Raw genomic sequence first — 27,988 nt, forward strand, 5'->3', positions numbered from 1 at the left:
CTCAAGGTGGATACTCAACAACAAGGCTACAGCTGCAGTATGCAAAACTGGTATGACAAACTGAATAGAACTCGCAATGACCTAGGCAGATGAGACAAAGACAAAGGTGTATAATAATCATATAAACTTTATTATCAGTGAAACCTTCTTTGTTTCATACATCATCCATCCAACAGGCTTCACAGATAGTATATTATCCCGAGGTAGCAATGTGCAGTGACACAGGGCTCATATTTTTTGGCTTGTACTTGTAGTATGGTGAGTAACGTCCAATTAGGAACATGTCACGCCCCTTCCAAGTGAACCTGAATATAGCATACAAAGTGTTTAGAAGAAAAGCAATGAAACAACAGCATCCATATATTATTTATGCTTCAAAAATGTTTGGTATGTACCTCAGCATTCCACGATACAGACCCCTTGGCGAAAATTTTGGATGATGGTAAAGGCCAAAACAAGAGCAAAGTGCACGCAAAGTTTCAAAGTCATCTTTTGATGCTTGGTAGAAGAAGATGCTGATTGCAGGCCTGAAAAGGATGCAGGTGGCAAATGTTACAGGCAATCAAGACTGTAGACTGTAGAATCAAGACTGAAGATGTAGAAGTGAATCCCGGACCTTCTGGTATTGAGCTAATGTTAAAAAACATGCAAGAAACCTTGCAGGCCTCGATTACCAGCGTTTCTGTTTCACAAACATCTCTTGAAAAAACTATGAATGATAGGTTCGATAAACTAAACGACGTACTAACTGTTATTGCGAAACACACAGAACAACTGGCTCAGTTACGGTCCGAGGTCAACTCTTTGAAAGAAACTATACACAATCAACAGAAGAAGTTAAATGACTTTGAAGACCGAAGTCGACGAAGGAACCTTATAATTTTTGGCCTTGAAGAACCAACAAATGAGAGCGCTGGTGACTTGAGAAAGCGAGTTCTTGATGACATATTTTGTGCAAAACTAGGTGTCACCACCAACACAGTCGAACGGATACACAGAATAGGTAGAATCAGCGATAAACCTAGACCTGTGTTGCTTAATTTCTTTGACTACAATGAAAAAGTGTCTGTATTGAAGAATTGCTTTAAGCTCAAGAAAACAGGTATATCGATCTGTCACGATTACTGTAAGGCTACGCTGACTAAGCGTTCTCATCTTTGGCGGTATGGTAAGCAATTTAAAGATGAGGCGCGAAAAATCTCACTGGACTATGACCGACTACGTGTAGACGACAAGATATACGAATGGGATGAGGTAAGCTCGCAGGTTGTCGCGCTTCATAAACCTCGATCTACACGCACATCTAACTGACCCGAAACGAAAGAACTCCGAATGATCTTGCTTAATGCAAGAAGTCTTGCCAATAAGTCTAATCAGCTTGAAGACCTTCTTTTTCTTCGCAACCCACATATACTTGCCGTAACTGAAACGTGGCTTACACCTAATATTAATGATTACGACATTATTCCGCCTTCCCACAAAATAATAAGACGCGATCGCGAAGGACGAGGAGGGGGCGTGGCTATAATAACAAAAAATGAAGTACAATGTGTCGAGCTTGAGGGCATTCGAAACCATGAAAGTGTCTGGTGTAAAATCAATTACAAAAATATTTCTACCTTGTTTGGCGTGGTTTACCGGCCACCAAAAAGCAATGTGTCATACCTGGAAGCACTGGCCGCTTACCTAGAGCGCATGCTCAAACCAAATCACAAGCTGGTGCTCACTGGCGATTTCAACTTGCCAGGCATAGACTGGAATGTACTCGCTATCTCGGGGCCCGATGATGCAGACAACGCACGCTTACTTCTCGATTCTTCATTTTTTCATGACATGAAACAAATAGTCACTATTCCGACTCGCACCACTGCAACTGTGCAATCGGTTCTCGACCTTGTTTTTCTGAAAAATTTTTCTGAAGATTACTCAGTTATTACTTCTGATGGCATCTCGGACCACAAGATTGTTCAAGTTACCCTAAAAATCAATAGCACAAAAGGACCTTCCTCGGTAGCAACTTTTCACGACTTTTCTGCTGCAGATGATGAATCTGTCCTAGATGCAATGCATTTCTCACTTTTTGATTTTGAGCATGGTGGCGATGTTTCTCATCTTTGGAACGAGTTCAAGAAATTAGTGTCATCATGCATTGACAGGTTTGTTCCTTTGCGTAGAAAGATTACAAAGCGTCGGAACCCATGGATTAGTCGGGACATAATCCATCTAAAGCGGCGTATTAAGCGAAAAAGGAAGGGTAAAACTACGTCAGCATTAACCGCCCTTCAAGAACAGCTGGTTACTAAATTGAAGCTTGCGCGTAGTAAATTTTATGGCCAAACTCTTACAGCTTTCTTGAAGGAATCTCCTGAGAAATTCTGGCGCTACTTGTCAGGTTCCCAACCGCGCGTGAATTATCTAAAGATTAATGGTAACATGTGTACAAACCTTACTCTTGTTGTAAATGAATTTAACACTACTTTTCATCAAGCGTTTACAAGACCAAATGTTCAATATTTACGAACGCAATACTCTGACCCACCGCCCATTGCAAACTCAATGCCTGACCTAGTTCTTGGTCGCGAAGGAATCCTTTCTCTTCTTTTAAATATAAAAGTGAAAAAGTCAAGTGGTGCTGACGGCATACCGAATGCCTTCCTTGTACGGTACTCAGAGATTGTGTCCCATTACCTTTTTGTTCTGTTTAACGCATCACTCAACCAATGCTCCTTACCCGCAGATTGGCTCACGGCAAGAGTAGTTCCCATATTTAAATCGGGAGACAGGCTAGAAGCTCGTAACTACAGACCAATTTCTCTAATAAGCACATGCTGTAAATTGCTGGAGCATGTAATTGCTCACCATATATCTCAGTACCTTGAATCAAAAAAATTCTTCGTTGAGTATCAGCATGGTTTCCGGAGGACTGTCTCAACAACTACACAATTAATTTCGGTTATACATGATTTTGCTTCAGCTCTAGATAATTGTTGGCAGATAGATGCGGTTTTTCTTGACATGTCAAAAGCTTTTGATCGTGTGCCACACACTTTACTCATTGACAGATTAAGGGATGCCGGGCTTCCTGAGAGATTGATATTATGGTTGCAGGCTTATCTGAGTAATCGCTCACAGTTTGTGGAGTGTGCGGGTGTTAGGTCTGCTGATCTGCCGGTATTGTCTGGAGTTCCACAAGGTTCAGTGCTTGGTCCTCTGTTGTTTTTAATTTATATAAACGGCATTGCTTCTAACATCGATAACTCTGTTACAATAAAATTGTTCGCTGATGACTGCGTGATGTATAGTGTTGTCAAGAGCTCCTCTTGCCAAACACTACTGAACAATAGCCTCTGTACACTCGCGGACTGGTGCGAACGAAACGGTATGCAAATAAATTTTGATAAAACAGTTGCCATGACAATAACCACAAGGAAAAAGCCACTGTCTCATACGTACCACATTGCTAATAAAGCTATTCAATCAGTAACGTCTGCGAAGTATTTAGGACTAACTATCACAAGCAACTTAAAATGGGACAAACATTTGAAGAACGTTTGTACAACAGCGTTCAATAAACTTTGCTTTTTGCGCAGGAAACTAAAAGACTCGCCGTCAAGCGTTAAACTCGAGGCATACCGCACTTTGGTTCGACCAGTCCTTGAGTACGCTTCCGCAGTATGGGACCCATACTACGTTAAAGATATCGCACAAGTAGAACGAATTCAGCGCCTGGCTGCCCGATTTATTGTGTCTGACTATCGGTCTACATCATCTGTTACTGACATGTTGCAGCGACTGAATCTGGAACCCCTCTGTGTACGCCGAAAGATTGCGAGACTAAAAATGCTTTATTTGATATATCAGAACAAAATCGGTCTCCCGCGCGAAACTTATCTTTCCCGCTCACAACACAGGTCTTCTAGAATTAATCACTCGAATGTTATCCGCCCGTACTTTGCGAGGACGAAAATGTTCCAGAAGTCTTTTTTTCCGCTCACAATTGAAGAGTGGAATTGTCTGCCAGCGTCTGTTGTTGATTGTGCAAATGTAGATTACTTTGTCAAATCTTTGTCACTGCACTTGATGTAACCCTCTCCTGCTAGGGCAGCATTGCTGCCTGCAGTATTTTGAAATAAATAAATAATAATAAAAATTCCAGCGACCAAATAATACCTCAAAACATAAATTGAAGTGCACCTATAGGTTTCTGCTAAAGTGCTGAAATAAGTTTGACTGGGTGTGTGAAGTTCTTGATTTTAATAAAAAATTATATTTCCTGACTGAATGCCTGAACAATATAGCCAATCTTATTCCTGCGAGAAAAAATCTTGCCCGTGATACCTGTGCTTACCTGTGCACTCAAATGCAGACATGTTACTAAATATTCCTCATTGAAAAAAAAAAATGAATTTAATAACAAAGCCTATCTTTGATTTTCTTGAAACATTTCCATATCAAAGTCATTGACGTGGGCTAGAGCAACATGCAAAAAATGTTCCATATATTTATTATTCACGGAAATAGAAAGCTGGTAAAATTAACATTACCACTGCTACACTCTAAAAATGTTTACACCCTTTGAGACATAGCTTGTTGCAAAACAATAATCGCCATCTGCTTTGCTTGTGTTTCTTTCCTTGAACACTGCGCTCGCTTTTACTGTCAAGAATGTCACGCCGATTACGTACACCCCCTTTGTGACTTTGAAGTACCGGGTGTGCAGCGCTAAAAAAAAGAAAAGTTATGCAAGATAGATGACAATTATTGCTTGGGGACAAGGTAAGCCACAAAAGACGCAAACTTTTTAAATAGAATTTACGAGTACAAGGCTCTTACTCTTCTCTTTGTTATGACATCTGTTGGTGGCTAATTGCACACTTTTGCAGGTGAGGGAAACTACTGCAGTTAGCATCTACTGAACAGGTGAGACTGAGTTTCCAACGTATTCTCCTATAAGTTCTTTGAAGATTTTCTTTTCTTTCATACACATATGCATATATATTTTTGCAGCGATGACCTTTGAGCACTTTTCTCTTAAATTTTGAAACAAACATCTTTTTACTAAAGATGGTGCCCACACTGCAGCCTTCAGCAATGGCCCCTTTAGAGTAAGGTTGTATTCACACCAGCAATTGACAGAGGTCGCGTGGTTGACTGTGATTGACGACCAAAGAGCAACTCATGGTGACTAATGTTCCCACCAGCAAGTGTGACTTGCACCGATGTTCTGCTCCTGTGCTACTTATTTTTTTAACAGCTTTGCAATGCGATTTGCAGAGCTGAAAGACTGAACAGCGAGTGACTGTCCCAAAATGGTCACTTTAGTAAAAAAAGCGACCATTTGAGACTAACTTAGTTGTGTGACCTCTTTGACTCGCCAATGTGAATGTGGCCTAACAGACACCAATCTCAAAGACCATGCTTTTGAATACCACAGATGCAGGAAGAAACAACATGGCTGCCATGTTTCAAACATTGTCTGTTGCCTTATATTGCTACTGTTCTAATAAAATGCTCACAGCATCTCAGAAGCAGAAAGGGAAGAAAATCACTACAGCCTTGAAATGCACGCTTTTAATAAACAAGTACCTGTTTGATGCTGTTGAACTAGACAGGTGTGGAAGCCATGATCCAGCACTGCAGAGTGCAAGGTATCGCTGGATGAGTGCCCACGTCTCACTGGTGCTTAGCATATTATGCACGACCTTCTCATAGTGTGAGCGCTCAAGAGTCTCCACGCCTTCAATGGTAACTCCAAGCTCCCTAAACATCAGAGATGTTAGAAATATAACGTGCACATTATTGATTGTTGCAAACTTTGCAACAGGAGTTCCACAATGAGTGTTACAATATTACACTAGCAATTCCCGATGTCACTGCATACTACGTAGGGATCAACAGAGGGTTAACTAGGAAAGCCTCAGTATACAGCCGATGTTCTGACAAGAAAACATATCTTCATCTTTAAGAAGTACTGACAAAAGATTTGTCTAGTTTATACTTCTTTATTGGACAACTGAAGATTCTGCAATTACGCCATGGAGCCTCAATTCCTTGAGAGCGCAAAAAATAATTATTTACATTTAATGCGACCAGTTAAAAACATGCGCCATGTGCAGCATGGCTTCAGATGTTAAAAAGGCGACTGTTATCGTCACTGAAACCCGATGTGGCATTCTCCTGGTATCAGACACCGGTAACACATACACACATATTAAGACCGGGCTGCCGAAAGCTGAGCCCGTTCAGCACTTGATGGGACGAGAGGGGAGAGCGAGCCCCCTGCATTTCCAAGAGAAGTTCACAATTAGAAAGGTTAATCTGGAACCTTCGGTGACATGGCCATCGCGTTACCTTCAGCCACTGCGCCAGGCTGGCTGGCGCACTCTTGATTTGCTTGTGATACCCCATGAGTGCGTCCTTTGCTTTTGGGTGACGTGAATATTCTCCTTTCTCACATTTCAAGCTGTGCTGCACTTGGCGCGCATTCTGAATGGGTTGCCTAAAAGATGCTGTAATTTGTCATTGTTTGTGGCACTCTCAAGGAATTGAGGTTTCATATTGTAACTATGGAGTCTACAGCTACCTAAAGAAAAAGAAAGAGTGGGACACAAAATTTTCGTGTCAGTACTCCTCTGAGAAGACAAGACCCCCCCCCCCCCAAAAAAAACATAATTGTTGTGCATCTGCTGTGGATTCCCTCAAGTCTCCATAGTTCTATGACTCCTTTGTCTTGTTTCTATATGGTGCACAGTGCTCGTGGAATGAAATGCAGCAGGTAAGCTTTAAGTGTACTCTGGTTCATACTTAGCAGGCAACACTGTAGAGGCTACACTAGTAGTGTGGCCATAGAAATCTCACTCTGCACGTTTTGCAATACAGTTGTTCTTCATCTGCAATGTTTATTGTTGAATAACTATGTCACAAATTACAACTGCTACTTGTGGATGCAAGTTTACATCAAATCATTTATTACTTGTGCATATTTGCACTTCTAATAGGCAACATACCACATATACTTGGTTGCAAGCATAAGTGATGCGCCGTAGCCGCTGGTCGTAAAAACAGGTTATGTACGCTGCTCATTTGGTGGGAAATAGGTTTAGGGATCCGATACCTTTTCTGTAATAAACACTCCATACTAAGCAGGGTGCAAGTATGAGACTTAATTTTACATCTAGTTACATGGTGTGTACCTAATACATTAATTATTACGTCACTCCACCTTGCGGGCTTCCACAGGACTATTACGTCATACGTAATACCTTTCTTTCACAAGTGACGCACTACTTTTTGGTTGCAGATGCGAACAGTGAGAGAAGCCTTCATAGTGCTGCCTGCTACGTGTGAAATGGAGTGCAGAACACTTCATATATGCAATTATGCTTGGGAGTACCATGTCATGTTGCTATGAATCGGGTCACTAAAGGTGATGCGGACTGTGATCTAAGTGAACAAGCCAAAATTGTGCCAATGTCACACAAACTGCAAACGGTGGAAGTGAAACTGTGCTCATTAGCTGACCCTGAATTGATACTTTCAGTTCATGAGCACTGTACATGTATAACCTGAGTGATGAGAGAAATTGAGTGCTATCTAACACAACAGACGTCACAGTGCCATAGCATTAATTGCTTAATGCGTTACTTGTTCCTAAAGCTGTGCACTATCTATGAAAGACATTACTGGCGATGGTTCTAAAAAAATCAGCAGATTTCAGCACTCCCTCCGTCTATAAACTTATTTGCTGTGACAGCAACACGCTCTCACAGTAGACACCCTCATTTGCTCAAGAAAAACTTCACTTCAATGGACACTTTGCCATCTTTCAACGCTACAGTATTGCCTGCTCTGGCCTCTGAAATATGTGAACAGATGCCACTGCTCAGAGTATTCTGCATGATGCAAAAGCCCCACACAAACTGCAAAGCGTGAATGTTGTACAATAGCTCAATGGTTAGTGTATCTGACTCCAAAATGAAGATTGCCACAGGGACATGAGCTTCAGCCCCAATGGTGATGGTCAGCAAACTTTTGTTTTTATTTGCCATTTGGTGAGGGTGAGGCTCAGGAGGAAGAGGTGGCTTGATGACATAGAGGAAAGAAAAAAATTTGTTTTAAACACAGGAGGAGCATCACGTAGCAATCTTCAAGCATAGTCATAAAAATAAATAAAAATGAAGAATCGTGGGAAAAGTACCCAAGCATGTGATGGGAAGCGGCGTTTTTTAGTCACCCCATGTAGCTGTGCTGGGTTCGTCATCTCCTTGTCTGCTGCAACACCTGTGCAGCCGCTTGAAAGTTGTAATGAGTGCCTAATTGTGCGGATGCTCCAGCGATAGTGTTGCCATTGCAACAGCAACAATTTCCAAAGCAACAAGGTATTGAGTACGAGAACTAAATACACTAAATGTGGTGAACAGAAACAATCAACACAGGCTGGAGAAAGCAACTCTGGAACTCTGGAACTTGGCAGCTCTGGAAGCCAGTCTGTCTGATTTTATGCTCCCTCGTAGTTTTCTTCCTCCATGCATGAAGATGACAACACAAAAATGACAACACCACAATGTGTTGACTGCATGGCAATGATTGTTCAACGGAAAGGTTAGACAGCCAGACACAGTAAACTCCGTTTCCAGCTTTAGCTGACTTTGCTGTGACACTTTAATTTTTTAAAAAACACAATTTTCTCAATGTTTTCCTTGATTTCCTTGTTGAAGATTTTAACAGGCGATATTCCACAATTTCTTCAATTTATGTACGTCCTTCAAATGCCTAGAATTTGGCATTCCTCAATATTTAACAGCATTACAGCATTCCAAGGGAAGTGCATGTTTGTGCAATTACTGGAAGCATATAGACCTTGAATGTGCCCTGTTAAGAAGCATACTGAAACCTTATCGTTCCTGATACCCCACCTTGCTCGCATGAAGCCTTATCTCTACGAATGACATGGGCAACCTGCATTTGTGCACTGACTACTATTCGCCGTGCATCGGGACGACGGTCGCTCTGGTGGGAGGCCAATGCTTTACGCCAGTCTACATTGAGCCACGATGGTGTCGACAAAGACGATCTGCTCGAGAGTGCGCGCAGGCTCAATAGAAGACTGCATTCCCTATTCTTGGGTGTGCCAATAGAGTGTGACAGAATGACTTCTCGCAATTGATGCTCCCATTCTCAGTGAACTGCGACAATATCACGCATGCATCACATTGCATGCCACAATAATGCAAAAATGTGAGACCATGAATGAAAAGACCCTCACATATCTGTGACTCTCTCACGTGACAGCAGGGCTCCAATTGCTTCTGAGAATGGAGTCTCATCATCATAAATGAGATCCGAGATTCGCATCACTCTGGAGACATCTGGTGAAATTGTATCGCCACCGCTCGGTGACCCGTCAGGTACAAAGCGCCGCTCACACCAAGTTTGGGCAGTAAAGCCTCTTCGCACTAGGAAGCCCATGCCGGTCAGACTCTCAATGCGAAACAGTCTTTTGTTATTTGCAGACACACCCTGAAAACCTGAAAGTCAAGCAGAATGAATGAATGAATGAATGCATCAGGATGTTGGTGATGTAGGTGTACGACAGTGCAATAAGACTTAAGCATGAACATCTTTGCAGGGCTAGGTGTGTCTGTACCTCTTAAATGTCGTCCTCACTGATTGATTGAGTGGGTTGACATCCCAAAGCAACAGTGGTGTTATGAATGACGCTGTAGTGGAGGGCTAAATCTAAGTACACAATCATTTTAGCATTTCACTCCAGTCAAAATCCCATGGTACTGGCCAGGAATCAAAGCCGTGACATCGTGTTCAACAGTAGAACACCATAGCCACTGAGAGTGAGCAACTCCAGCTTATCGGCTCTCAATATTCTTCTCCTCCATCAAACATGTACAGATAAAGTAAAAAGTTTGCTCATTATAACATACTAGAGCAAATCGCCATCATCATCGTCATCATCATAAAACAATAATAAACTAAATCATCCTCTGTCTATTTTTACATACACTGCAGGACGAAAGCCTCTCCCTGCAATCTCTAATTACCTCTGTCCTGCGCCAAACGACTCCAACTTGCACCTGCAAATTTCCTAATTTCATCACCCCACCTAGTTTTCTGCCGTCCTCAACTGTGCTTCCCTTCTCTTTACACCCATTCTGTAACTCTAATGTTCCACCGGTTATACATCCTGCCCAGCTCCATTTTTTTTTCTTTTAATGTCAACTAGAATATTGGCTATCCCTGTTAGCTCTCTGATCACCCCACACCACTCTCGTCCTGTCTCTTAGCAGGAACAAATACACCTTCCTAAATGTAAGTGTCGTGCTGCATGCAACATGGCCAAGGTTTCAGTTGAGCAAAATCAGCTTTTCCATAGTAAATACTTAAGGTGTCTTACCATTGTCATTCCACGCTGAAATGCTGCTTATGGTAGAATCCATCTCCAGCAGTGGAAGAAGCTGACCAAGGTAAGCTAGGAAGTCAGGTCCAAGCAAAACACCTTCTTCAATCACCACAAAATGTGCCTGAAAATAGTTTATGAGGCCTTGCTACTGTACCTGATGTTTGTGCTTTGAACATGATCAAACCAAGAACAACAAACATAATCGATTTTTAGCAAGAAAGTTTGTCTGTGCATGGTTTAACACTACAAGTGCTCACTCACGGCATCTGGAAACTGGTGCTTTGCAAACTCGAATGCTTCAGTGAACTGATCTATAAAAGAAAAATGGAAAGACAAATGAAGTGAGGGTGTAGCATAATTGCTGATCTTTGTTAAAGAAGGCAGATGAAAACATCTTAATTTGGGTGACTAAGCTGCCACAGCACATTATATTTGCTTCGTTTTGTCTTCATCAGTATGCAATGCTCAATCAATGTGCAGCGTGTTATGGGCGCAGAGAGCGGGAGAATGTGCGAGTCGGTGGCATTAGTCAATTGCAGTGGCACGGTAGAAGCAGAAGGGCATGGGCTTGGCCAATGATACGACAGCATGCCCAGTTTGGCACGTCGTACGCAGCTGCCAGCTCAGGGGAGTATTGAACCGCTGCATCAGATTAGTTACCAGCAGCGTCGCGTGCTGCCACTTTTCAAATCGACCCAAAATGATTACTAAATCTTTATATGAACTAAGAAAGGGTTCCCTATATCTTGAAATTCTGGAGGACCAGCTCTAAGACGAAGTACAGAGAAAGGTGTGACAGTGTGAACGCTGGTCTTCTAGAATTTTAACCATGCTATGCCAACTGGCCAATGCTTCAACCTACTGGAATTACTACATCTATTTATAGAAAATTTTTGGCTTGTTGAAGAAAGTTGTTAAGTGCACGCATTTCTATGGGAATTACAGGAATATTATTGCCTCGTTATGTCTACACGTTGATTGTACATTATGTCACTTTAATGAGATTTGACTTGTTTTTCTTTTTTCCTTTGATCTTGGGCCATTAAGGGTAGTCTCCGTCACCCCAAAACTTTCTTTTTAATAGTGAGAGAGTGAACAGCTGTGCTTAGCAAGGGTAAAAATTGATTGAGGACAAATCAAATAATGAAACACTGTGTTCATGCAAGATGTGTAGAACCTAGAAGTTCATTGTGCTACAAGACAAAGTCTAAAGAAAGCTAACCTTGATGCATGTCACTTGTTTAAATGCGCATAAAAGTAAATACTATAAAGCCACACACCGCATGGTTTGCCGATTTTGGCAGTATCTATCTGCTCTGCTGCAAACTCAAACAGATCACAGAGTTCTTTCACTTCTGGGTTCTCAGGAAGGTAGAACACCTGTAAATTGCAAAACAAGGCAAATAATTCAAATGCATGTTTAAAAAATATCCTCTTTTGTGTTGTGTACTTTCGGAAAGAAAAGAAAACCTTAATACTACCAGAAGAAAATATGCACACTTGAACTTCTGCTTTACATGCAGCAATCTATTGGTATTATGAGCCTTGTAGGATAATGTGTAAACATTTCTGGTGTGTCAGACGCACAACACACCAGTAAAAACTCTGCATCATGTGTCACGAACTTCAGCTAATGCAAACTTTTCATCATCACGCTCCTTCAGCAGCTGGCAAGACATGCATTCATTCGCGATCCTATATTTCCACAAAACTGCGGCACTGCGTTCTCACAGAAAAAGCAATTAAAACCTAGACACATCTTCATGTACATATCTTAAAGCAGAAAGAAATGCAATTTTACAGTCTCAAATGTACATTACTAGATTTTACAACCTGTATTTCAAAATATTCCAGTGAAAAATTTGTCAAGTGCCTGAGTCACAGCTTAGGTCAGCCAACACAAGACGCTAATGTTGGGCTAGCTGATGTGCACTCATTAAAATAAAGAAACAGCTCATACAAATGGGACAAGGAAGCGAGATGGACATAGGCACTCTGTCAATCACATTTAGTCTTTATAATGGTTCCAATTGCAGTGTTGAGCATGTATTTTATGGGAACGTGAGCCCAATCGCCATCACTCCCCTTGGTGAGCGAGCTCAGAATATCTCAATCTGCTGAATGGCTGACTCAGGCCGCATCCACTGCCCATCAACACTGTCTGGCTGCTTATGTCGAATCAGCAATGATGCGAGTAGCCAGCGACCCTCTGGACTGAGGTGCTTGATAACTTACTAAGGTATATTACATAAATTTTCCTTCCTTGTCTCGGCTGTGTGTCCTTCATCTTAAAGAGACACTCAAGAGAAACACAAAATCAGATTAAACTGGTAGAGTATTCTTTAAAAACTTAGGTATTTCATCAATTTGGACCATCATGGCATGGTAAAAGTTCTTGGAACTTTCCAAGTACAGCTCTGGCTCTTTTGGAATACAATGTAGTCCATCTTTACCAATAAATGTTTAGCTAGGTCTGAGCAGATGTTGCGGGAACATCAATGAAGCACAGCCACTCGTCTTTCACTTTTGTGCCTTTTCTGGCTTAGCAACTCTCTTCTCAAGGTAATAAATGCTTTTTAGGTATTGCTGTAGGGTAATTTACTAATACATCTCAAATTGTTCTTCACCAACTCTGGGCCATCTAGCTGGCCGAGGCGGCTACAAGGGCCCAAGGGCTACTGGCCGCCTTTTAGGTGGGGATTTATCCCCATAAACCACTGGACATTAAATAATGTTACTTCTCTCTCTCCCTTTCTCTTTTGTTCTCTCTTTAATTACTGTGTTAAAGAGACATTAAAGAGCGAGATTCAGTTAGTTTGCTTAAGTTTGGTGGAATATTTTTTCAAGACTAGATTTGGTGTAAAATAAGATGGTTGTTAGCAGAGAAATCGAAGAAATTGAGAAATTAATCGAATTTCATGCCCACAGCACAGTGCTGGTAGGCTAGTATGATGTCCTGAATTTCCAAGTATTCTTGCAAGTTTTGGCCATTTTTCTTCAGAAAAAGGCCTTAGGACTCATTAGGCAGACCCACAGAGTTTCTCACTATATTACCTAGAGGGAAATCTGATGCTGTTGTGCTGTTGTATGCATGGGATTGACAATACACGACAACTTTGGATTGGCATCATTCTCGGAAAGCTAGGACACATTGAAGACCATACTTGCTAGCAACATTCTGTCTGTCACAATGATTCATTTCCTATTAAAACAGCACATAAAGAGCTATTTTAGCTTTATTATTACACAAAACCATGTTTTCTTTAATTATGAGGTCTTATGATTGAATGTACAAATATATCAAATGTAAAAGTATCAGCAGGCCACTAAAGTTTGAGGACAGACGACAAGATTTACGCTTGCTTTGGAACAGTCTGTTATCTATTCTTGCCTTTCTTCACTTGATTATGCACTGTAGGTGAGTATACTTTATTAAAAAATGTAATATGGATGAATAAGAACCTTTTATGAAGATTTTATTTTACTAATGCATTATCTGTGTAGCCACATTCACATTTTATACAAAGCCTCGTAAAATACCAGCCAACACAAGCCTCGCACACCTATACACTGTCATTCCCAAGATGGCACAGCAGTCGTTAGAAAACTCCCATAGACGGTGGCACCAGATTTCCCTGTAGGTAATATAATAAGAAACTCTATGGGCAGAGCTTTTAGACTTCAATGTTGTTCTTATTTGTAAACAAATGACAAACCAATCCCAAGCAAACACTGTCCAAATCTCACGGCATCACAAGGATCTATAGTTTGACCACTTCAAGTAGATCTCTTCGCTTTTACATTATTTCTGGTCTGGCGCTCTGCCAGCCATAAGGCTGACATTTCTGGTGTTCCAGAAACCAACATTTGTGGTATTCTGGTGGTCTGGCATTTCTCGTATAGTGACATTTCTGGTATTCCAGGAAGGTCTGATATTCCAGAAATCTAGTTTACCAATTCAGCTCAAATAAACATTTTTTCTTACAGTGTCCCTTTGAAAGAGCCCTGAACCACCCATCAGGCTTGGTGAAATAACATAGTCCGCGGGTAGAATACGCTGTTGTGAACATCTCAGCCAAGTTTTGCGGTCGTACATGGTCTGTGGAGCTCGCAAGCGGAGCGCGAAGTCACCTTTCTCTCAAACGCTCTCGTTTCAAGAACCTCATGATCCTCACTCTCTTCTGCATGCTTTATTTCGTCATAAAGCACACTCCAATACGTGGCTGCTATTAGTCGCTGCGCTCGGCTGCACCGCGGCCGTAGCGAGGTGCCGCAACGAGTCCAGTGGCTAAGCGCACTGCGGCTCTCTGAGGACAGCCGCTTTTGGCTTACGTTTAGCGCGGCATAGGCACCAAATCGGAAATTTGAACTGCACACCACAGTGACGTCTCCACCGTAGCCTTCGCAGTGCAAGGTATTGGAAGAGGAAGGGGAGCACAGCTTAGGACGTGTTTGATCACCAATAACTCCGCTTCTGCTGAACGCATTGAAGTTATTTTTGGCGGCAAAGTGGTTCTGAAATAGCCTGTCTTCACTTCAAATGTCTTTCTCCACTTCAATAAAAAGTGGTTCAGGGCCCCTTTAATCGAACTGTAGAAGGCCCCACCAACTGATTAAAAAATTGTTCACATCACTTACCATGACACGATGTGGATTTATCCCAGGCTGCATCACAAGAGTCTCTAGTGTTAACGGCAAGTGACGAATGTCTTCTCCTGAAAGACAGAGGTAAGAAAGACTTGTGTAGAGTTGACAGCAGGAGGACACTCAAAATAATGATCTGAGAGAAAAAAAAAAGACACTCTAATAAAAGTCTGTTAAGTGAGCAACGCACCACTCATTACAATGACAGGTGTCGAAAAGATCTTGCTGCTTGGAGACTTCACACTAGGATTGGGAGAAAGTGGGTTGTCCACGACATCTCCTGAATATGTGGCATAAAAAGGAAAAACAATTTTAATATTTAACTTTTGGGTTTTACATGATACGATTATGAGGCACACCATGGTAGAGGACTTTGGGTTAACTTTTATCATCTGGGATAGTTTGACATGTGCCTAAATATAAACACATGAAGCTTGTTGCATTTCACCTTCATCAGAATGTAAACAGTTGTGTATTAATGAAACACGAGCGACACAGAATTACATACCTGAACAGAACGAAGGGAAGTGTTGGTACTTTTTACAAAAATGTCTTCTTGCCAAGTTCTCCTGAGGCCTAGGGTCGGGGTGGATGCTTCTCCCTGACACTTCAGAGAAGTGATATTAGCATGTGGGCATTCAAACAACAATTCAAATTCAATATGCACCACTGACAAGCACTTATGCGTTGCTTTGATATATACTCACTCTGAAATGGTATGCAGAAACGAATGTCATGGGGTATGGCCCAGCCTTTCGCTTCTACAAAGTGTAGCTGTCACGAGAAAATAGGCCAGATGTACTGTTACTTTGATTCTTGCTCACCTGAACATGTGAAAATCAGTTTGGATCTACCACAACCACATAGTAGGGCACATGGGAACTTCAGTAAAGAAAGAATTAAACACTCCATTCTCTAAAATCCCCATTATCCAAGCAGAGTGGTTAGTGGCTTTGAACTGTCTATGAGCCCATGGTAACAGGACTTGGAATCGAAGGCAAGTCTTCAGCACTTAACTCAGCCTGTTTCAAGTTCTTTGAGGTTACCCCTAGCAGTTCAAGTGCTTCGAAGGAGCAAAAAAATACCTTTTCAACACAATTGAACATTGCAGGTAACCTGTGTGTCATCGCAAGTTCCCAGACAAAAAAAACCAAAGCCAGCCTCCACAAAAACCTTTTTCTTTTTATGTAAGAGTGCTAAGAGTGCTGGTTCAATGGTCAGCATTCTGACACCCACTGTTTATGACAGTGATCAGTGTGAAAATGAGACGGTTGCCTTGGCAATGGCCAATCTTGAATGACACTTGCATAAGAGATGTCATGCAAAAAAAATATGCAGGAAAAGCCTAGCAACACTCCATTCACCTCTTCAAAAGTCAGAAGATACAGTAAATGCATGCGGTGGCATAGTGACTATGACATTGCACTGCTAAGCACGAGGTCACGGGCTTGATTCCCTGCTGCGGCGGCCATATTTCAGTGGGGGCAAAATCCAAGAACACTCATGCATGAGGGCAAATCAGAAAGTCTTTGTCCGTATCTTTCTTTTTGGCCAAATTATGGCTGTAAATGTGGAGTCAACATATCCATTCCCAGCAGGGGACTTTTCTTGAACCGGCCCAGCCTTATCTGCTGGTAGCCCTGCAGCACAGCACTGCTGTAAGTTGTTGAAGATGGTCGTTGTGCTTCCCACATCCATGGCCTACAAGCAACAAAGTGTGACCCATTTTCTATGGAGCAAGGGACAAATGCCCATCAAAATCCACAGGCAAATGCAGCCCACGTATGCAGAGAGGTGTCTCACCTTGAGAAGTGTCAGGTGGTGGTGTTGTGAGTTCGCAAAAGGCTGTGAAGACTTGCATGACAATGAGTGTTTGGGGAGGCCGTATGTGTCGCTGACTGACGACAACATTTCTCAAAGTTAGTGCTGCAACGGGACAAATGTCTGAAGCAACAGGACAAATGTCTGAACTGTTGTGGCCACTATGTGGAAGAATAGTGCAAGGTACGTAGAATAGTATGCATATCTGTAATTAGCTGTATATACCTTATTTTGGCTAATAAAAAATAGAGGCAAAGATTTCTGATCCGCCCTCATACTTAGATTTAGGTGCATGTTAAAGAACCTCAGTCGGTCAAAATTAATCTGGAGTTCCTCACTGCGGCATGACTCATAATCATATCATGGTTTTAGCAAATAAAACCCCACAATTTAAGAGTGAAATCACAATGGGCTGTCTGATAGGAGACTGCAATGCAAGAAGCACTTCGAAAGACAATCTGCATTGACTGTGGATGTTTGCAGAGCAGCTCAATGTCTGTGATAATTTCTCACTCTTGGCACTGACATCCATCTATCAACTATAGTCACGAGGGAGAAAAGGAGGAATTAAACTTTTTGTGACTTCCAAAGTACAATGCAGCCATTAACCTGATTGCACACAACAAGTTTCACAGCATCAAATGGTGCAACAGACTGAGACCCATATTTGCAAATCTACCTCAACCTCATGCTACTACAAACTCAACTCCACTGAGTGGAGAAGGGTAGGGTGATCTGTCGACTGAAGTAGTCACTACACTTCACCAAAACTTCCCACAGATTCCTAGGCTACAATTTTAAAGCCGGCACTTTCAACACCTACTCAAAGGCAGTGGAGAGGTTTTTCTCAAGCAATTTCTCAGTGCAAGAATCACACAGCAGGATTACTCAAGTGAGCAGCTCTCTCCACTCTCGGAAGTCAAGGCAGTGCACTGAGTGGTTGAATGTCAAAGGGACACTAAAGCGAAACAATAAATCAATTTAGACTAATGAAGCATTGTTTAAGAAACCTGCAGACAGTCATTTCAAAAAAAAATAATTTGATTATTAGATGAGAAACTGAAGGCCTAAGTATCAGTATTTGAATTTCGCGACGAAACCCCAGCGCCGGTAGGTCAGCATGACGTCAGGTATTCCAAAGTATGTTTTTACATTTGGGCCGCGTTGGCTGAGTAAAGGTTCCCGAAACTTGCCATGTGTAATATTTGGTTCCTTTAGAACACAACATAGTCAATCTGTACCGCTATATATAATTAGTAGGCCCTAGAAGATGCCATGAAATCGAAGACATCACAGCCCCCAGGTGCGAGAACTTAAGTAGGCGTCGCCACCCGCATTTCGTTCTTGCACTTCTTCTGGCTTACCAAACGTCTTATCGTTGTAATAGTGGTGTTTTTGGTGTTGTAGAACGGTAATTTACTGATGCAGGAGAAATCATTTTTCGTTTTAGTGTCCCTTTAAGCAACAGAGTGGCAAATATGCACTCAGTCACCACCCTTCTACCACGAAACTACCAAAGCAGAAAACCAAAGTGAGGAGGGTGTGGTACCATAGAAGTCATAAGTCAAAAGGTACCAGTGAGCAAATGGAACTTTAAAGCCTATATCCCTTGTGTTGTTTGCAAAGAATAAGCATGACTTTCCAAGTAATTAGAATGTCTATCCTCAATTTCTTTGCATCATATAGTGAAAACTAAATACTTATTGGCAATGAGGCTGTAGATAAAAACGAATCCTAGTTCATACTTGCACACTGTGTCATGCTCATTGATTTTTTGTTACTGAATTAAGATAATACATTAAACTAAGAATGTTTTTCAGTAGGTAGAATGCTTTTCAGTAGGTAGGTGACAAATAGGAAGAAAAGAAAGATAGTTGTGAGGGGTAAAAGTGAGATTGTGTCCAAGAGGCTGTAAAATGCACAACATTTTGTGCCATCGTCATCTAATGAGGGTGTAACGGCATGCAACATAAGAGAAACATAATTTTCGCATGCTTCATGCAAGAGCAACTCAACATACAAACCTAGGCACAGTTACTACCCACAAAGCAAACAGATCTGAAATGACAATCAAACAAAAGATCACACATAAGCTTGTGCACATAAAATATGAACTTAAACTTCCCAGTGACACAGAATTTTATCTAAATCACCAAATGTTTGAGTTATTAGAAATGAAATGATGCTTCCAACAACACAAATCCTTGAGTTGGTGTATGAGCAGACATGCAAACAAAGCAGGCTTTATAGCTGTCCTCAAAAGCTATTGGTGTTTACTTTGAATCCTTTACCATCAAATTCAGCATGCATATGGTGATGCCTTATTTACTAATTCAGTGACACTGTACTTTTCTCCACAGCAACATACTTCAAGCGAGCATTGTTTAACTGCGCGAACAAACGAACCACAAAGACAGCGAGGGACAAGGACTTTGTGGTTCGTTTGTTCGCACAGTTAAACAATGTTCGCTAATATCTACCAACTCGCCCAACAACAAGTTCTTCTAAACATACTTCAACTTTGGCTATAGAGGCCACTTTCTCGTTCACAGAGAGTGCTTGATCAATTTTCTGAGGGAATATTATGCCAGGTCACAAACAGAAGATCAAATGGTTAGTTTTGATGGTGCAATGTATGCAGGTCTGGCAGCCACTGTGATGCCAAACTACTTTGTCACCTTGATGACATGGCCAGTCTTGAGTGTGGAATTGTGATCCAACTGCCATTTTGCTTACGCTTTCAAATAACCTTTCACATTTCAGTATCAAGAATGGCCATATTCTGATTAAGCACTGCTCTAAGTTTCTGTGTTAAGGTGAATTTGACCATGCAGCATTTGGTTTTTCGACAATCAACTGCACAAAGCAGTAAATGTTTTCAGAAAAATCAACTGAAAGTGCTGTCTGAATTTCATCACCTAACAATACACCAGATGAAGCTGACCATCCAAAATATCAAACCTGTTTGACCAAACCATAAGAGAAAATTAGCCGAGTTACCATAATTGTGAGCAAGCAGCGCTATAAAAGGCAAGAAATATCAGTGTACATTCATCAGCTGCGAATTTACACAAACATTGTCAAAAAATTTTTCAATAAATGTGTGCTTTTAGATTAACTACTGTATTTTCCAGTAAATAGTCAGCACTAGGTGTCCAGTCCGCAGGTGCAAATTCGGTCTAAAAATAAGTGTTTTTTTTATATTGTCTGCAATCTGTACGGCCAATTTCACTATGTTATTTAGCACAATGAAAGGCTGCAGGCGCAGTTGGGTATCCTTTTTTCACGTGCACCTATGATCTTTAAAAAAATTTAACTGTGTATAGTCAGTGTTCATAGATAGTTAGCCTCACGAAAAATTTCAGCTTCAACACCTACAGTCCACTGACTACAGTTTGGGAAACATGGTAGTCTTTATGATATGAACTACATTGAATTCTACTTTGGGGCACAAACCGCTTGCAACCACACTTACATCTTCATAAGGTGAGAACCCGGATATGCCTTTCTGAGTGATGAAGTACCACGAGGAGCGGTAATGCAGGTTCTGTGCCATTGCACTGCCAAGCTCATGAAGGAGCAGCCTGGCAATCTGCGAAAGCCTGTAATCGACGAAAGGGAACGGTCACACCTGAGGTGCTACTGCGTACAGATGATGATACAACAAATGCAATCATTATAATATGTAGTGACTTGCAGAGCATCTTTTACTATGTGGCTCAGAGATGAGACATCAGCAGGTAAATAGTACAGTGAAGTGCTTAAATTGATAAGTACAACATGAATTACTGAACAATACCAGTTCTGCAATGTTTGAAGTGCTTTGACAGGGCTATTTGGTACAGCGTGTCTCAATTTCAAGGTATGCTGCTCAGTACATAATACAGAAAGGCACATGTACATTGGTAACAGTGCACCATCGATTTTTGCTTCTGGAAATAACTAAAATCCAACTTGAAGAATAAGAGAATCCAAGGAGCTACATTTTCTCTAAGTCACAATCACATGAAGGCACAGATCAATGAAGCAAACGAAATCATTCAGCTCGAGGTTGTTGCTCTACATGTAAGTGGACATCTCCAGATTTTTCATCATACAAACAGCAGTGGTGTTTTCCATTTATAACCCTGATTTGCGAAAAGCTTGATTCTACATTATTGACAGACAATGACACAAGCAACTGGTAGCTTTAAGAGGAAGCTTTAGCTCGGGTGCTCCTATCTAAATACATGTAAAAGGAGAATTCGTTTTTCTCGGCAACCAGTGCACCAAATTTGACAAGGTTTATTGCATTTAAAAGAAAAACATACAATCTAGTGACTGTTGGTTTCTAATTTTTGATTTAGTTGTCAATGCTTTAATAAAAATTGGCAAAAATTGAAAATTTTCAAAAACGAAACTATCAAGTTTACAACCCTGTAACTCAGCAACGACAATCGATAATTTCCATGAATCGCACCTAATAGTACAACTAAAGCGGACAAAATTGATATGTTACACATGAATCTAAAAAAAATTTGTAATATGGAAATATAGCTTTTGCAAAACCCTTGTAAACAACGTAACAAATTCACGTAACATGTAAAATGACATATCGAATTTGTCTGCTTTGAATTATCTAATCGATGCTGTTTAGAGAACCGCAACAACTGTTCTTGAAGCAGGGCTATGAATTTGTAAACTTCGTGCTTCTATTTTTTTCAAACGGTAGAATATTTGAAAATTTTTTAAAGAAAATTCATACCCTAAATTGAAGTTCCACTTCCAACCGTCACTAGAATGTAGCTTTCTCGCTCAAATACAACAAATTTCATTAAAATCGGTTTAGGGGTTATCTCAGGAAAACGTTTTTGCGTTTTACATGTATTTGAATAGGCTGCATCGGAGTCGGGTCCGAGCTAAAGCTTACTCTTAACTTATGCAGGCAGGAAGGGCTAGCTTCAGTGCATCTTCTATAGTGCTAGCATTAATCCTGCATTTCTCTGGCCATCTTTCTTTACTTTTGGTTGCACTGAAAATAGCCTCTTTCGGTCTGAAAGGTCTGAAGGTCGGACTGAAAGGCCTCTTTCGGTTTACACTGGTTTCATGAAATGCGAATCAGCGGGCACCTTTCTTATATTTAATCAGTTCATACCAAATAGTCCAAACCATGGCCATAACATGCTTGACTCATTCCATAGGTTTCTATATACTTTCATTCCCACACAATCTATCCAGCAATGCCGTTAAACCTCCTCACTAGGCTTCCTTGCTTTTCACCTATGGTGCCCACTATACTTCATATCTCACAAGTAATTTGCATCGCTGCTGAGGGTACGAGGCATGCACAGGCAATATCCTTGTGCAGCGGAATATAGTTCCATGTACAACTGTCTCATTAATGACACCAATACAGGATATTTTTTTTTTTCTTGGTACATGATATGTCACTGCGCCGCATTACATGTTGGGACCTTTGCACGTGCATGTCGTATATTGTGAATTCAGCAGTGACTGAGCAGACGGCACGGTGCAGCTGAACACATCATAAGGGGCACTCTTCCTATTGCAAAGGAGGCCCGCAGCTTCCATAGTGCTGCAAACTACTTATGAGATGGAGCATTGCTAAACCTTTCGCACAGGAGCCACTGTCACGGATATTCCACAACCTTTAGCTGTAAATGACAGCAATAAATGTGTTTATGTTGTACACCTAAAACTCTATATCACTTTTTTTGCTATACTAGCATGCAATACATCCTCAATTATAACCAAAAGCACAAGGAAGCGTGTTCAAATAAATTAGAGCAATTTCTTATGCTTGTTCACTTCTCGTACACACACATTATTTGCAGCAGACTGTTTGTTTGTGTCAGTGCACACGTTACTGGCACTTATATTCATAAATCAATATAATCTGTGCCGAAAAAAAGGACAGCTACAGCTTGCATCATGCTATTGCACTTTCTGCCCTTTTCTGGGCTGGCATTGCCGACAAGTTTCGGCACTAGGTGCAATGGCCGGTCCCCTGCAGTCCTGGCATGGATGGGGGGTTATGAAAGTATACAGGAAGCTATAGGCTTATTGAGTCATCAGCGACCTAAGCAGTGCACCTTCAATGGTTACCAAAAATATAGATTCAAGTACAAAATTATCCTTTTACTAGGTGACAGCGAGCGGCACTTCAACAGAATCAACTCACTTGCGCGTGGGTTCATCAAACGTGAGAAGAATCAGGATATCTCCTTGCCTCAGGTTTAGAAGGAGTGTCTCAAGTTGAGATGAGTCTGGAATTACAATATTTAACCAAAAACCTTCAACTACACATGAAATACTTACAGTGAAAAGTGCACAAAAGAACATGGTTGCAATTTGTATGTTTCGATGGTCCCACATCATAACAGAAACCAGCTTTTCAATGAAAGTAGAACACGCTACAACACATGTACGTAAGATTTTATCTCGAAGGACAAACGTCTGGAAGTAATTTCTATTATGTAAGAGGTGACTTCTTGGCTTAACCATGATACATTTGCCTCAGCTGAAAGTTAGTTTAGCAACTCATAGTATGTAGATGGTCTTTGCAAGGCCCCATATAAAATTTCTCACTAATAGCTTATTCTTTATTTCAGATATTTAAGAAGGTGCAGAAGGCGGTCACTGTCTGAAAGATCGATAACGTGAGAGAATGTGCAGTTATCGAATACCTGTTGAAAGAGTGCGTGACTGACCGGGACATTCACAAGGATAGGATCGAAGCTTAAGGGGAGTATGACTCATCTTATTCCATTGTGAAAAAGTGTGTGGCTGAATTCTTTACTCTGTCCAAAAGGCCCCTTGCAGTGGAAGACCAGCAACTACCAGTACAAAAGAAAACATCACAGCAATCTAATATATTGTAACGGCAGACAAGTGCTTGACAGAATGTTTCATTGCAGAGAAAGTGGGAATGTCCCAGGAGCGGGTTGGACACATCTTAACAGTTTTACTCAATGCACACAAGGTGTAAAGTCAGCTGGTCCTTAAAATATTGACATATGAAAACAAACACCAGAGGCACACCATGTCTGCTGCAAACTTGACCCTCCTTGAGGCAGATCCTGCGACTTTTCTCAAACTTTTTGCGACCGTGCACGAAGCATGTGTATGCCACTTTCAGTCACAGTCCAAAGTGCAACTAAAGCAGTTGAAATACCTCTCCTCCCCCACACTACAAAAATTTCAATCAGTCCCATCAGCTAGCAAGGTGATGGTCCTTGTTTTTTCAGATGTGAGAGGTGTCATCCTGACTGAGTACCCCAAAAAGGGTAGGACAGTGAAAAGAGCACATTATGCTGCCCAAGTGAAGCACTTTCGAGAGGCCATCAAGGTGAAATAATATTGATATGTTGAAGAAGTGTGTCCTTTTCCACACCGCACAGGTGCACAAGTCCATCATCGCAATGCCCATCACAGAGTCTTGTGGCTTCAAACTGCCTCCAGATTTTCCCTACTCGCCAGGTTAGGCTCCCTCAGACTTTCATCATTCCCCTAAACACAGCACCAGTCCTACATTCGGAATCACCACGCCCGAGCGATGGGCGGCTATGCTGCTCAGCGAACCTGCTGGCTTTAAACCTGCTGTGGTGAAATAAGCACAGCCCATCATGCAGCTACACTGACTGAAGGCTGGCTTCAAAGAATTCAGCCCACTGAACACCTATGCACTGCAAAGAGGAACTTTGGGAACCATACCTTCTTCGTAAGTGTCAAAATGGCTGACATGCTGCACAAATCGTGTGATGCTATCGATGACTGCCACATTCATGCCACGTCCACCACTGTTTAGGTTGGCTCCAAGGATGCTGCCATGCAGAAATAAACATTGTCAATATTACAACAAGAAAAAAGAGCAAGCAAACTAGTAAAGAACTCTATTGCTAAGGTTTTTGAAAAGTTTATATACTACTCTTCAGATATAGAGAAGAATATCTGCCCACAAGGGTCATAAGCCCAGAAGCAATGATATCACGCTCGCCAGTTATAAATTACATGGTGAGCACAATGAGCACATTGCAACCTACTTACACATAAAGTAGGTGTAGTTTCAGATAAAATACAAACAGTGATGTGTTACTGCATATCCTCTGTCGAGCATAACAATGCTACTCATTAGATGTACCAAAAAAGGCAAGGAGACTAGGAATTGAACACTTGTCGTTATTGTTTACAACTCATTCGAAGCTTCCAAGACCAGAAACTCTTTGTATTTTCTAATAACTCTCCATGGCCCTTGAATAAATAGGTACAAAGAAGCTTTATTCTAATGGCACGTATAACCGTGACAATGTTGCCACTCAGTCTTCCAAATGCATAAGGAAAGCTACTAGTTTTCGTACTACTTTCCATCGATGCACAGCCTTGGCTGGTCATGGTGGTCCTTGCCGGTAAAGATGTGGACCGCAAAGGAGTCATTGGCACATGGTTCGGGTAGACCACAGTTGGGAACACGCTCACCGATTATCACTGCTGGTACAACATGTATGATCCTGAAGAGAACAAGAGGTTGAAAGCAAGTTCGCATAAACCCATAGTTCCTTCTTTCTTTTTCTTTTCCTCCTATGGACTATGTTAAAATGTGAAAAGGATGTCATTTACATTTCCTAATGGTTTCTGCTGCCTGCCAGGCACTCCCGCTCAAGCCCTATGTGGTTTTGGCAGGCCTCATTTGTAGGCTGTTTTTCTTTTTGTAACTTTGCGCAATAAATTATTATTATTATTATTATTATTATTATTATTATTATTATTATTATTATTATTATTATTATTATTATTATTATTATTATTATAAAGCCAATAAGCTCGTCAAAACTCCAAAAGAATGCAATAGGTACATCTGGGAATATATGGGTAATAAATCCATCGGCTCAGCAAAATTTTTTTATTCACAGATATGTGCTTTGGACATGATGAAATTTTCAGTTCCCTTTATATTTTACATTGAAGAACAAAACTGTTTATTCGAACACTTTTGTGGCTTACCAAATTGAAATGTAGTTTAACCAAGTCAGTGGTGGTCTTAGCAACAATTTTGCCATGCTTTGAATGTATTGCATATACCACTGTTATTCTGAAAGCTGTAACATTCTTGACACAATAACCGGATATTAGAAGCACCTCTGGCTCAAGAGCACAGACTGAGCACTAAACAGTTCAGTGGAAGCAAAGATGATAACAGTGGCATGGGAAAAGTTGAAGATCAACAGTACAATAACTGAGCTCATGTATAAAAGTGCTAATGAAACAAACATAAACTAAAACTGCTGGAGTCCAATTTAGAGGCATTGAAATTCAGCTCTCACTGACAACTTAATCTAAAAGCACACACTGATGTCATAAAGGTTGTAAATGGAAGTTTAGCTATTAAATACACAGTTACTTGTACAAGTGTAAAACGGTCCCTGAGCCACTAAATACAAAGCATGTTAATGACAAAGTGGAAAAATGAAAGCTATTTTGCTGATCTGACCAATGCATTCAACTGATGATGAGAGAACTAGTAACTGTAAATAAATATTGTGAAGAAGAAGATACACAAAATTGGCTTTTAAGAAGACTGAATGGTAAGACAGATATGAATGCAGGCATCTTTGTGAAAGTGAAGTTGTGAATGAGAGAAAACACGGGTACTGGGTGAATATGCCAAAAATGCAAAAGAAAAATTTATTTATTTATTTATTTATTTATTTATTTACTATATCTGAAGCACCTTAAGGCATTACAGCAGAGGGAGATCACGAAATATACAAAAATTACAAGTGAGAAAGAACCAGCTTCAATAGAATAATGGGTACGCACATTATATATTCACCGTGAAACTATGAATATGCGTATCAGACGTACAGTCAATAACTGAGGGAAAATAACATTTTAAAAACCTTTCTGCGCCATCTTATTTCACGAATCTATATATAATGTCATACATGACAAGATATATTAGTTCAGTTGGTAGTGCTACTTTCCACATGCTGTGTCAGTTAAGCAAAAGAAGTAAGTGCTCATTTAGAGAGCCACTTACTCCGATTCCGTGTCCACCTTCAATGCATTCAAGAATCCTGTTAAGCTCGTCATACTCATGTGTATGTCCTCGTAGAGAGAACCTGCTGAAAAACGTGCAAATCACAAATTAAGTCAGAGCCTTACCGATCAATTTGATTTTATACGTTGAATTAGGTCGGAAACAACCCATAAGATTACTGCTCCTACAAACACTTAATAACACTGAGCTCAAGATAACCACATACCTCAAAGATGCTTTCATTATTTGCAGCAACCATGCATGAAAAGAGCACAAACAACAGAGATATCGAGACTTGAGCTCAGAAAACATTTCATAGCTAATAACTGTTTATTACTGGCTGGCCGGATTTGCTAAAAATATATTAGCTGCCACAATCGTCCGGCGCCTGCTCTTACCAACCTCCTCACCCCCCCCCCCCCCCCCCCCCAGCGCACGAACTTCCTTACAAACAAAGGCGCGACTTGGTTGGTTATGCCACATGGCAGCCATGATGTGCAGGTAAGCCAGCTAAAAGTGGTACGCTTACGTGCTCTTGCAAAACAAGTCACGTAAAGCGAAACAAAGGGCAGCTTACAGATAAGAATAAGTTATTTGAGAATATTTGTATAGTTTATTCGCGTGCACTTTACAGAGATGGAAATAAAACGGCGATAGCTGGCAACTTACCTGTGGAGTTCAACCCCAGTGCATAATCACCGTTACCGCCGCTATAACCTGAGGGAACAAAAAAACTTCTGTATCTGTACTAATATTCGGAAACATTTGAGAAAGCTTACCTTTCCAGGATATCCAGGGTCTAAAAAGCAAGTACAGCACGCAAATGGCAAGGACGAGCTTCAGACGCAAGTGAGCACCTGAAAATGAAACCGCATCATAGCGCGATTGTACAAAGCACACAACACAGGTGTCACAGCTCAGCTTACCACTCCCGCCCTTAAATAGCTTGTAGCAGATGACTCGCGCTATAATTGCCATGTTTTAGGAGTTTCTTGTACAACTGTTTCTAGCTAAATAAACTGGGTATCACAATTTCTTATGCACTTTTCTCATAGGGAACCTTTTTACTCAGG

General features: G+C 41.0%; 1 protein-coding gene across 3 annotated transcripts; it reads right to left on the bottom strand.

The window, feature by feature from the left end:
• Positions 1 to 60: 60 nt before the first annotated feature.
• On the bottom strand, positions 61 to 27,988 carry LOC142585464 (protein O-linked-mannose beta-1,2-N-acetylglucosaminyltransferase 1-like). Of its 3 annotated transcripts, none has more exons than XM_075696242.1 (19): positions 27,842 to 27,988; positions 27,695 to 27,772; positions 27,585 to 27,632; positions 26,916 to 26,997; positions 25,237 to 25,386; positions 24,593 to 24,702; positions 23,061 to 23,145; positions 20,355 to 20,481; positions 15,766 to 15,832; positions 15,567 to 15,665; positions 15,249 to 15,338; positions 15,053 to 15,129; positions 11,695 to 11,794; positions 10,676 to 10,725; positions 10,409 to 10,535; positions 9,266 to 9,527; positions 5,587 to 5,760; positions 396 to 527; positions 61 to 305 (listed from the first exon to the last, which is right to left on the bottom strand). In XM_075696242.1, exons 1-19 carry the CDS (start codon positions 27,891 to 27,893, stop codon positions 194 to 196), a joined length of 2,022 nt encoding a protein of 673 aa, XP_075552357.1. In that variant the 5' UTR covers positions 27,894 to 27,988; the 3' UTR covers positions 61 to 193. The 3 variants fall into 3 exon arrangements, with proteins under 3 accessions (XP_075552357.1, XP_075552356.1, XP_075552358.1); XM_075696241.1 differs by having other exon boundaries at positions 62 to 305; positions 26,916 to 27,000; XM_075696243.1 differs by lacking the exons at positions 61 to 305; positions 396 to 527; positions 5,587 to 5,760 and adding an exon at positions 7,566 to 8,081 and having other exon boundaries at positions 26,916 to 27,000.

This window comes from Dermacentor variabilis, chromosome 6, assembly GCF_050947875.1.
Source record: "Dermacentor variabilis isolate Ectoservices chromosome 6, ASM5094787v1, whole genome shotgun sequence".
Classification (NCBI taxonomy): Eukaryota; Metazoa; Arthropoda; class Arachnida; order Ixodida; family Ixodidae; genus Dermacentor; species Dermacentor variabilis.

Excerpts from the sequence above, each read along its gene's own strand:
- LOC142585464 (XM_075696241.1), bottom strand. The coding sequence starts at position 27,893 with ATGGCAATTATAGCGCGAGTCATCTGCTACAAGCTATTTAAGGGCGGG. Across the intron at positions 23,146-24,592 it reads TTTTGACACTTACGAAGAAG|ACTCATCTCAACTTGAGACA; the intron begins GTATGGTTCCCA and ends TTGTAATTCCAG. Across the intron at positions 10,536-10,675 it reads AGCACCAGTTTCCAGATGCC|GCACATTTTGTGGTGATTGA; the intron begins GTGAGTGAGCAC and ends AACTATTTTCAG.